General features: G+C 37.7%; 2 protein-coding genes across 3 annotated transcripts in view; both read left to right on the top strand.

Annotated features, from left to right (window-relative positions):
* Positions 1-11,962, top strand: part of LOC127866634 (tryptase-like) — a 204,523-nt gene that overhangs the window by 145,731 nt on the left and 46,830 nt on the right. The gene's annotated exons all lie outside the window — the stretch shown is intronic.
* On the top strand, positions 5,329-5,923 carry LOC127869663 (venom peptide isomerase heavy chain-like). Its single transcript, XM_052412321.1, has 2 exons — positions 5,329-5,470; positions 5,742-5,923. The coding sequence occupies exons 1-2, from the start codon at positions 5,329-5,331 to the stop codon at positions 5,921-5,923; spliced, it is 324 nt and encodes a 107-aa protein (XP_052268281.1).

Raw genomic sequence — 11,962 nt, forward strand, 5'->3', positions numbered from 1 at the left:
TCTTCAATTACATTGTTCACGTTGTCGTAAATGTCAAATTTGATGCGCTCATCGGCAACAGTTTGACCATATACAGAACCGTTAAAGTACCAGGCACTACTAATGTCCGGGTGCAGGTGAAGCCTACTGATAAGCCCCTGGTTGGGCTTGGTGACGTCATCCACCAGTTGGTAGCTATTGTTCTTCATGGGGGCCCTCTTTCGCATAATGGTGGACTTTGCGGAGTTGTTTTTCAGTTTAATGAGGACTGGTCGGGTTTGCCCCCGCTTTGTGGGGATACGATGGATCGCCACTATATCAGTCAGCAGTAAGTCTACCCCTGCATGGGTCTTCAGGGTTGATGTTACTGTTTTTGTTAGCGATTCTTCTGATTCGCCTCTATTTTCTTGAATGTTCAATATCTTAATATTATTCTTCCTAGAGTATTGTTCATTGTAATTTGATTTTTGATGTGCCAGTTTGCTCAGCTCATATGCTTTATTTACTTGTTCCTGTAGTGATTTATTTTCAGAGGTTGTGATGTCTTCTATTTTTTGTAGTTTTTCTTTTAGGTTTGTATTGTCAAACTCTAGGGAGTCGATTTTTGATTGCATTTCATTTAACTTTGAACTTACTAAGTGCTCTATCTTATTGTTCATGTTCTCTTCAATTTTGGCCATAATTGTTGTTATTGTGCTGGTAATTAATTCTTCTATTTCTTCTTTTTTTAACATACTCTTGAGCTCTTCCCTCAAACTGGTAATTCCCTCTGTCATATTTTGCAGCTGAGTTTGGATAGCATGTAGCTCATCCATGCTTGAATTACTTGTCTCACTGTCAGGTCGGGATTTCTTAATAGCCTGCTTTGTTTGAGGTTTTGTCCCCGTGAAATTCAATTTTGTCTGGCCTTTTATTGTATTTTCACTCATTGTTCAAGCAACAGTTATCTTCTTGCCTGGGGTATCCAAAGTAAATAATTTGCAATAATTGGCAACCACTTATCAAAATCTATAGTCCTTTTTAATCCTTTCTACACCTTGATGTCAAGGGATTTGTTCAAGGTGATGTTTTATTGAATCATACAGGTAATCTCTCAGGTGTCACATATACTATTATAATATTCCTCTGCAGAAACTTCTTCAAACTACTAATTTATCCCATAAGTTTTCCAAATTTTCACTTTTTAATAATGTTCACTAGATATTTATACACATGTTGTATCATAACTTACTATTTTTGTTTCACTATAAACATGTATTTTAATGCATTTTGAGGAGAGCAAAATTATCCACACATTTCCTCAACGATATTTATATATCTTTGTAAGAACTCGCGGACTCGTGTGGCAAAACCTACATTGTGCAACCCGTAGCTGGGCAACACCGGAAGCGCGTTGTAGGCAGCTTGGCGTCGCATCCTGGAGAGTGGCCGTGGCTGGTGTCACTGAAGTTCATGCTACAACACAACTATTCGGATAAGTCCGAGTTACCCCATCTGTGTGGGGCATCACTAATTCATCCGCAGTGGCTTCTCACCGCCGCGCACTGCTTCGTGTGAGTTCCAGTGTCTCTGGAAATGAAAATGTCGATGCTTTACCATCTCGACACACAAATATAGCCCATGGCACTTTTCAACCGTTTGGTCTTTAAAGGTCGCTACTTATTGTCATTTTGCACCACATTTTTTATGCCCCCATTAAAGGGCACAATTCACTTGTCCATACGTTCGTAATTCCATACGTCGATTTTTGTCCGTACTATTACTCATTATAAATCAGGTAGTTTAATCATAAACTGGTAAACTTGATCTCCGTGATTAGAAGACTCATGAGCGCACCGCATCTGTTAGTTCCAAAGGGTTTGTCCAAACTTCAATTTTATCATTTATTAGGTTATTGTAAAATAACTGGCCACACATTATCAACGTTCGTAGTTGGTGTGCAACACATTCCAAGCTTTAAGGTCTAGACCGAACCTAGAGGTTTAAGGTAAAATATTTTGCACCACATTGTTTTATGCCCCCATTAAAGGGGTGCACAATTCACTTGTCAATACGTACGTAATTTCATAGGTCGATTTTGGTCAGTACTATTACTTCATTATAAATCAGGTAGTTTAAACATAAAATGGTACACTTGATCTCCCTGATTAGAAGACTCGTGAGCGCAGCACATCTGTTAGTTCCAAAGGGCTTGTCCGAACTTTAATTTATTAGGTTGTTGTAAAAAAAAACTGGCCACAAATTATGAACGTGCGTAGTTGGTGTGCAATACATTCAAAGCTTTAAGGACTAGACCCACCCAAAGATCAAAGGTAAAATATGGCCATACAACAGCTTGCTTGCCAGGTTATAATCAGATTGAGAGCAGCGTGTCAATCGTACCACTTGTTTCTCTTGCTGACATGTCAAGGCAGAGAGGTAGATCAAATCTACGTCTCTGGTCAAGGTCACAATAACAGATTAAAGGTCAACTATGAGAACAAACGAACTTGTTCAAACTTAAACTTCATCATATATCTTGTAGTTTAGAAATAGCTTAACATACATGACCACCATTTTAAGACCGCTTGCTGCACACACTTCGTCTATTGTTAGCCCTAAGTTCAACGTTACGTTTAATAGAAAATATCAAAATATAAATCTCTGTAAAAACTCATGTATGATTGCATAGAGTGTTTTGATACAACCTTTGCATGTGCCCGATACAATGATAGTGTAGGGTATTTTAGTTAATCGCGTCACATATTTTTTCTTAATTTAAACTCGTGATAGATCTACGTGAAACCATAATAGCAAAACGAAGGCAACAGAACAGACGTGTGATGTTCTCTTGTTACTTGATACGCTATCAAAACTAATACTCTAGAAATGCCAATGCTGGTAAAGGATTGCTTTTCAGTTAGTTACTGCAATGAAAGTAAGCACAACAATAATGTCAAAGCTTTGAATGTTTATTGGCGTCGCACTGGAGTGCGGCGACTAGTATGTAATACGTTTTTTTTTTTCGCTTATGGGTTGAGAAGTTATTTTACGGATCAATGTATATATTTTTGTTGTCAGAATATCTTGCTTAGTGGTGATTTATTGTGTAAATTAGTGTAAATAAGTACTGCATTTGTGCCTATTACATTGCCTACAACATTTATTGCCAATAATGCAAAGCTAATTGTTTTAGCTTTGGTATGGACCTTTAACCCCGCTCACTATCCAGCGTTTAAACTTCCGGGTTTACATTTAAACCGACTATTAATAGCTTATTAATATCTTACTTAGAAGATGATTTTTCAAGCGTTTCCGTAGTGTAGTGGTTACACGCTCGCTTCACATGTGAGAGGCCCAAGTTTCCAGCCCCAGTAGAATCAAGTGATTTCATTTTTGTTCTATGTTAACTTTTTGTTTTTATGTATACATTTTAGTTTAAATAAATATACTGTTTTATTGTAACCATTTTTTGTTTTTATTATGCCCATGAAATATATGTGTGAGAGGGTGGGGGGGGGGGGGAGGGTTCGTAAACACATTACAACTTTTATAGTGTTTTCATATCAATAAGTACTCAACCCCTATCGTTAATGAGCAACGTAAGAATAAGTTCAGAATCATCTCCCCTTGAAGTTGAGAAAAATATGAAATTACGCTTACAAGATGAAGCAGATTTTTTTTAAACCTACACAACTCTGTTCCATTAATGAAAACTGCACACGGATGCAAGTAAAAAAAAGCAAACCAATGTAAATAAAATGAATTATGAAATATTTGGGAGTTACAACACAAAATCATAGATAATGGTTATTTGGGGGTTATAACACAACATCATAGATAATGGTTATTTGGGGGTTATAACACAAAATCATAGATAATGATTATACCAGTATCTTTTTCTATTTTGTTTAAAATGATCGGCCAATATATTAATATTTACAGTAGAAAAAAAATCGTTCCATGTAACTTCATTGAGTGCTTTTAATACTGAAATTCCCGACGCCCTTTGATGCTTTGCATCAATCGTTAGCTTGTATGTGAGTGTAATACATGCGCATATCCGCAGTGATCCTGAGAGGCTCGACATGTCGGACAAAACAACTGGCGCGCGGTGCTCGGGGAACACGTGCAGTGTCGAGAGGACGGCACGGAGCAAAAGCTCACATTGGACAGGATAGTCACACATCCCAAGTTTACGCGTAAGTGGCTGCTCCGTTAGTTAACTCCTTAATTACTAGCCATTAATATAATAGAGCTCCATTAACATTCCAGCGCGAAACAAACATGCATATGTCCAATGAAATACCTTTTCCCCGATCCTTTCCATGCTGTCACAAGATTGCATGTTTGCGTTTCAGTCTATCCTAAACCTGGCCATTTATCACAACTTACACGTATCTACTCATTTGAATCTCATCCTTTCACTTGCAAAGGTCTGTCCAATTGTGTCAGACCCATGAAGGTGTCGTGCACTTGAATGTGCTAATTCCAATATATCACACACTTGAATGTGACCATTAGTATGATCCACGCGGCAGCTCATGTCAACTCAAGTGGATCAACGCGTGTCAGTCCACTCATGTGCAGTGCACCACACGCTGGTTGGTGTCTACTGCGATGTATCTGTCTTATGCCAGTGTCCATTCCAATGCATCAGTGCAAGTGCCCACTGCGATGTATCGCACACGTGTAAGTGTCATATCCAATTAACTAAACTCATTTAGTGTCCACCGGGCAAATGTTTTGACGCTGACACCCGTGCGATAAACTAGGGAAGACAATGACAAGCGTGTGATATATTGGAGTTGACACTGACATACATGTGATCTATAGAGATTTACCTTTTGTTCCAAACGCTTGTCAATATCAACGCTATCGTATGATACATTTTTTGTTCCAAAGCCGCTTGTCAATGTAAACGCCATTGTATGGCACGCCAGTCAGTGTCCACACCAGTGTTAATGTCATTGTATCACACGCTCTTTACTGGTTGTGCATTGCATTCTGTGCTTCATTAACAAAGTTTATCGGATAAGCTCTAAATCCAAGACAAGTAAATTCCCAAAACGCTTTCCACAGCGCTCCGCGGTTCATTATAGTATCGATTCACTAGATTAACGTCGCGTGACTAAAGACACTACCAATGTATTACACAATTTTAAGTGTTATACCCTACGTATCATACGTTTGTCAGTGTCAACTCCAATTTCTCAGACGTGTGCACTTGGCACCTGCAGGAGACATTTAAAGGTCTCAATAACAGAATGTCATTCGTGCGCACGTCTCAACTCCATATATCAGACGTTTGCACGAGTCCAACTCCTATGCAACACACGTTAACATACGCTTATTTTAGTGGAGCCTACGATGCTCTATGATATCGTCCTGGTTAAGTGGAGCAGGCCCGCTCACATGTCCGAATACGTGAACACTATCTGTATCGAGCCCAACTACACCGCGCCCGATCACAGCCACTGCGTCACTGCGGGATGGGGAGACTTGGTGGAAGGTAGGCTCTTGTTCTGTATTTGACTAACTAACAATCATGCACAATAATACATTACATTTAAGGTTCAGAGATAATTAACTATTTTTCCAAAGTAAGAAAAATAACTGTTTTTGTTGAGTGCTGCTTCCCAGTTGCAGACCAATTATTAGCCAGTTGTCTTTCTGTGTTTGTCAATCATATTCTTTTGATTGAACACAATGCTTCGTATACAGCAGGAATACACAAGAATCATAACAGTTGCGCAAATCTACCATCATGACGTGTTTTTCAGGGGGTGTGTGCTCTGAAATGCCGCACCATGCTAGCGTGCAGATTGTGCCCACTTATGTTTGCGCTGACCTGTACAATCTACTTCCGGAGAACCACACCGTCGCCATTGCGGACTCTTTTATTTGCGCCAGCACTGAGGGAAGAGACTCCTGTCAGGTAGATTTGAATATCCCACATTTGTAGTGACGTGGTCATAACTAATAAAGATTATCAATACGTTTTGTTAAAATTAAATGGGGTTTATTTTCGTTTGAAAGAATGTGATTAATAACTGATCGGTCCATGATGTCGTACGGAAAGGAAAACAAATACTTTAAGCAAGTAACCTGAAGGCTAAAGTTACACTGGCCATCTGTATTCTACAGTCCCGGTACTTAACGTTCAAATAAAATGGAGGTTGGAATAAATGGGCTTCTTTGCGAAAATTAAACTCCTAGTCCGCTGATATTAATATAGATTTTATTTAAATATAGTGTTTATTTGCGTTTTATGCATTTAAGACACCATACCATTAATGGGCTGTGAGATGCCAAATTGGTACCATCGCGGTAAGTAGCCTGTATGTCGCTAAATCACAGTTTATATATAATATCTGACAAGCAGCTTCACTTCTTAAACAGTAACAGGTATTAATATAAAAACTGGAGGATTCTGCGTTGTACTGGCGTCATGTGAGGTTGATGTAAATGGCATTGTCATTTGAAACAGTCGAATGATAAGGGTAGACAGCGAACCCAATGTTTCACATGTTTTGTCCATAGTCTTTGAGTTGTTTGAGACCTTTTTGGCCGGCAGTCTTTTCAGAATGTCAGTTTTTGTCGGACATCAGATTTCCAATATCCCTACAGGTGGTGTATATTTCTTGTTGGGTATATGCACAACATGCCCAATTGTTCTGTTCTCGAGGAAGCCCTTGCAGTGCTCATTATCAGTTCTTAACCGGAATTTTCATGTTAACTGACTGACTGCATGTATCTCTGTTTCTCCTTCTTAAGCATCATGCATGTAAACAGTTGAGGGAGCCGTCTGTGTTTCAAAACTCCGGTTACTGTCAAGTGGATAGATGCCAGATTTTCGAAAGGCTGATATAATGTTATCAGGTGGAAACGCTTTTGTATTTGGTCGAGAGGTGAATTTGGCATATTAATATCTAGTTTTACAAACCTCTGGGTTACTATGTACATATGTATGACATTCGTGTTACTTATTTTTCTTTATTGGACGGAATGTCTGTATCAATAGGCTTGAGTGATGTGATGAGTGTGATTTGTGTGGCCGTCGCATAATATAAGGGTAGGAGGGCCGATTTATAGATTGTGGGTATCACATAAATTTGAGTGTTTAAGCCCTCATTGCAGGAAAAAGCTATTGTTTGAAATATTTCTCATTATATATTTATATTGGAATTCTCTGAGTCTAATATCGTTTGTAAGCAATAGAGGTTTAACAAAGATACTATAAAAATTAAGTTCTTTGTCAAAATGTGTTTCCCATTTGACAATGGACTTGACAGTGTCTGGACTTATAAATAGGATTAACATGCAACCATGTCAGTAACAAAAAGTTAACATGACACATTGTTTTCATCACTATTAATATACATACCATCGTCGTATTCTTATTTTACCGTAATCTTATTGTTACAAATATTGTAATAAGTGTTGTTTTATATACAAATCATTTACAACAGAATATTTTATTCATTTAGATAAAAAGGGTCACAATTCATCAGCGGCTTAGTGGCAAAATTTTACCATTTTATTTCATTTGAGCCTATCATAATAATTCTTTTCACGCATCCATATTTAAATCCCTTCCGTTTGTAATTTATTCAAAAACATGTTCATGCAAATGTTGAAACTATATTATTGTGTTGTCAGTGTAAAGTTTTAAACAAGATTGAACAGCACAAAACAGGAAGCCGAGTGTTTATAGTTTTCCAAGTATGCTTCTAGTAATGGTAATATTAACAGTACTTACTATAATTATTTACCGTAAAAAACAAAAACAAACAACAGACCAAACTATAAATTCAATGACACACTGACAAGATTCATTAAGAATATAACACTACCATATATACTACCGGTAACTTACTTCTACCATATAGAATGAATGCCGCTATTAGTGGTTTTATGTGTTTCCTTTATAAATTGATGTGTTACCATTTGGCGGAGCTTGTAAAATTCTCATGTAAATGAGATCGGGAAATTGCGAGCAGATGAAGTGTAAACGAGTTGAAAACTAGCTAAAATCCTGAAAAGTTAAAGCCCCATTAACACTTAAAATCAACGAATATTGCGTAAAATATTTCGAAAAATAAAGTTAACACATAAAAAGGCTTTGTTCCTTATAACCATAGACAAAATTTCAACGCTAGATGTGGTCTGGTAACATAGATTTATCGAGATACAAAATGCTCGTGTGTTTTTTGTGTGTGTGGCAATATATTACGTATAAATTTCTCGCGACGATATCCGAACATTTACGAACGAACGCGAAATTGGCTTCGTGCAGCTCATGAGAACTACATCTTGCTTCTGGTCGGTTACAGTTTTCAAGAATTCTGTTAAAACACGTTTAAGAATGTTCTAGAAATCATCGCTAACGAGCGAGATTGCAGCTTTAGGGTATGAAAAAATACGAACATACGTGTTCATGTCATTACTGTTTATTTGAAAAAAAAATGCAAATAGAAACTTAGAATAATTAATCTCCTTGTGTGCGTGCGTTAACTTTTTCTTTAAACATCTTCTTCTCCTAAACTAGAAGTCCATTTCCGATAAAACTGCTCACAAATGTTCCTGGGGTGAACCTCTTTCAAATTTGTTCAAATAATTCCCCTTGGGTCAAATTTGACCCTGCCCCGGGGGTCACACAATTGAAAATTTGCTTATATAAGGCCTATTTTGTGAAAACTTTCAAAATTCTCCTCAATAACCATTGGGCCTAGGGCTATCAAATTTGGTATGTAGAGACATCTAATAGTCCTCTACCAAATGTGTTCAAATTATGCCCCTGGGGTCAAATTTGACCCTGCCCCGGGGGTTAACAAATGAACATATGCTTATATAAAGCCTATTTTGTGCAAACTTTAAAAATCTTTTTGTCCATAACCGTAGGGCCTAGGGCTACCAAATTCGGTATGTAGTGACATCTAATAGTTCTCTACTTAGTTTGTTCAAATTATGCCCCTGGGGTCAAATTTGACCCTGCTCCTGGGGTCACAAAACTGAACATATGCTAATATACAGCCTCTTTTGTGCAAACTTTAAAAATCTTCATGTCCATAACCATTTGGCCTAGGGCTAACAAATTTGGTATGTAGTGACATCTTATAGTTGTCAACCAAGTTTGTTCAAATTATGCCCCTGGGGCCAAATTTATATATAAAAATGCTCTCCTTCCCAACTTTAAGCGCCCAGTGGAACGAGGGATAGAACGAGAAAGTCACATGCTTGAATACATTTCAACCCATGCGCAGTGCACGCTTTTTTCGCATAAAACAGTGGAGCGATACATGGCCATCATTGCCCTCTTGTTATGAAAACAATAGCGACGAAAGCTTATGTTAATGTGAATGTTGTGTTGTTCCACTATAAACAAGTAAACGATATTGAATAAATTTTACTTGGTCTTTACCATTTTTACTTTTGCTAAAATGTGGTAAACATAAGTAAGGTTGTTCAGACAAACAAAATAGACAATACAGAGCATGCCCGACGAGTCAACCACACGAAGAAGTAAATAATTAACAATAATTCATAAGAATATTGAAAGGCGTGACACTTAATTTTTAATCATGTTAACAATACTAGCAAGTGAAACAAATCGAAAATAAACACATTAGAAAATAAAAATATGCTTTAAGCCCCAGTCCGATATATATGCAGGTTCAACACGGATCATATCCGGGACATCAGGCATGTGAACCGTATAGCCGCCGAGCAGCTCCGTGTCGATCCTTGTAGGTCATTGCACGTCCGGGAATATCCTTTGGGCTCCGGAAGGTCAACACCGCAGTTTTTAAAATACTACCGTGTTGATCCGTGACCATCCGGGACGGTGGCAGCATCCGGGTGATCCGGGATGGTCCGTGTAGATGTCGTATAGGGTCCTGGGACAGCCGTATTTATGCCTTGGTTGTCAGTGTGCGTCATTGACAGTCCGGACACACTGTTCAGTAACACACGTCGTAATAATTTGGGGTTAATTATATAGAGGTAGGTGTTGGTGTGTTGAATGTGGAAAGTGTATCGCATAAGGCGTAGGAATTGTATCCGGTGAGCCGAGCTCGATAACATTTCCCTATCCAAGGCACTAAATATCTATTATGTGTATTCTGAGGTTTTCATTTTATGATTTTATTCTTTATAATATCAAGCTTTTCTTTCATGGATAAAACGTACAAAGTCGATTAAACTTAATAGTAACCGTAATTAGTCAGTTCCGGCATGTGATAGAGGTAATACAAAAGTCACGTTTCAGCTAACCGCATATCACTTAGTTTATCCTTCACCACTTTATCCGACAGTAAATATGACAGGATACAAATACCATCTTATAATAAAAAATAACATTAATTCACACGAGTAATATAAATGTATACTCAAACTACATATTGATTTGCCCATTTTTCTTGCCATGTTAGACGACAGGATTACATAGTTCTGCATTAGGAATTTTAGCCATGTATTTTATTGCCGAGCCTCTCTTCTTCTCTTACAGTCTACCAGGTCTTCAGCATGAGCTCGGACTCAAGATAAAGCTCTGCTGCCTATCGATTCCAAAGGCCTGTCTTCTTCGCCGCGTTTTTGTATTTCTTCTCGCTCTTAGTGTACAACATAGGCTTCCCCGTGAGTCAATCTGCCATGTCAACCGCCTGTTTCATTTTGATTTGAAGCTTGTTTCTTAAATGTTAATTGTCTTTAAATATAATAATAATCGATTGTGTTGATAATGTGAGTCTTGTTCTGAGAAACTGGGCTTAATGCATATGCGTAAAGTGTCATCCCAGATTAGCCTGTGTAGTCCGCACAGGCTAATCAGGGACGACACTTTGCGCTTGTATGAAATTTTTCGTTAAAATGAAGTCTCTTCTTAGCAAAAATCCAATTTAGGCGGAAAGTGTGCTGCTCCAATTGCAATGTGCATCCTGTAAACACTCTTAAAAAGTCAATGCAGGACAAGTTTCTTTCTATAACTATTGAGACCGCCGTTTGTGAAAAAATGTCAACATTGAAAATTCGTATTAATAAGGGATTTTTTTTTACTTAGAAGAAACAATATAAAGGACGAAATAATTGAATGTTTTTTCTTTTTATTGGAACGTATCGAGTTAAGATGAAATTGAATTACAATATTATCTGTTTTTGTCGAATTGTGGATCAGCAAAACCATGGCGACTATGTCAACACTTTTTACCGTTACGAAATGCATCATGTGCTTTCCCACGAGCTCTATACACGTGACTCAAAAAGGATCCACGACTCAACAAAACAGGCCATAGAGGAGATTGTGGCCTAACTTGTTGCATCTTGTTTTAATATTTAATACACATGCATATGTCGCGTAATGATGATCTAAAATATTAACTTTATGATGCTATATTCTTAAATCTTTTTCTAAAAATAATGGATATAGTTGACACTTGTTCGTAATTTATTTCATTATTCCCAAAAAGTTGTATCTTTTTTGCTTTGGTCTCCATCCTACCATTGAGTAATTAAATGGTAATTAAATTGAATGCGTTTTAATTCCATTTTATTATTGTTTAATTTGAGTTGCAATGCTATGAGGGTAAATTTGGTTTACACTTATATGTATTATGAATATTGCTGGGCCACGTGTGAGATTGAGCGCTCTAAAACCGGTTTAAACTCCAATGCTTTGCATTGACCGTTCCAAGGCGGTGACCCCAGCTTTATTCTTCTTTGTGTGTATGTTGTTTCGTATTTTGCTGTTTCTTACTGTTTTGGCAATTGGTCACTTTCTTTAAATAAAGGACCAACTAATTGTATATTATGAAAACGCAGTAATGCTCCAGCAGCTGGTGTTTCACTTCTTTATATCGATGCTTCGGCTTTAACACAACGGCATATTTGCATGGTATGCGAAAAAACGCCCAACCTGAAATAAAGTGTTTTCCATCAGGTAGGGGCACAAACATCGAAGCTACATCGCTGTCGTCATGCATTTTGGCATACGTCAGTATGTCAATGA

This window comes from Dreissena polymorpha, chromosome 2 (genome assembly GCF_020536995.1).
Source record: "Dreissena polymorpha isolate Duluth1 chromosome 2, UMN_Dpol_1.0, whole genome shotgun sequence".
Taxonomy (NCBI): Eukaryota; Metazoa; Mollusca; class Bivalvia; order Myida; family Dreissenidae; genus Dreissena; species Dreissena polymorpha.

What these genes read in the sequence shown, in the direction of transcription:
- LOC127869663 (XM_052412321.1), top strand. Translation starts at nt 5,329, where the DNA reads ATGCTCTATGATATCGTCCTGGTTAAGTGGAGCAGGCCCGCTCACATG. An exon ending in ATGGGGAGACTTGGTGGAAG is followed by an intron (nt 5,471 to 5,741) that starts GTAGGCTCTTGT and finishes CGTGTTTTTCAG; the next exon opens with GGGGTGTGTGCTCTGAAATG.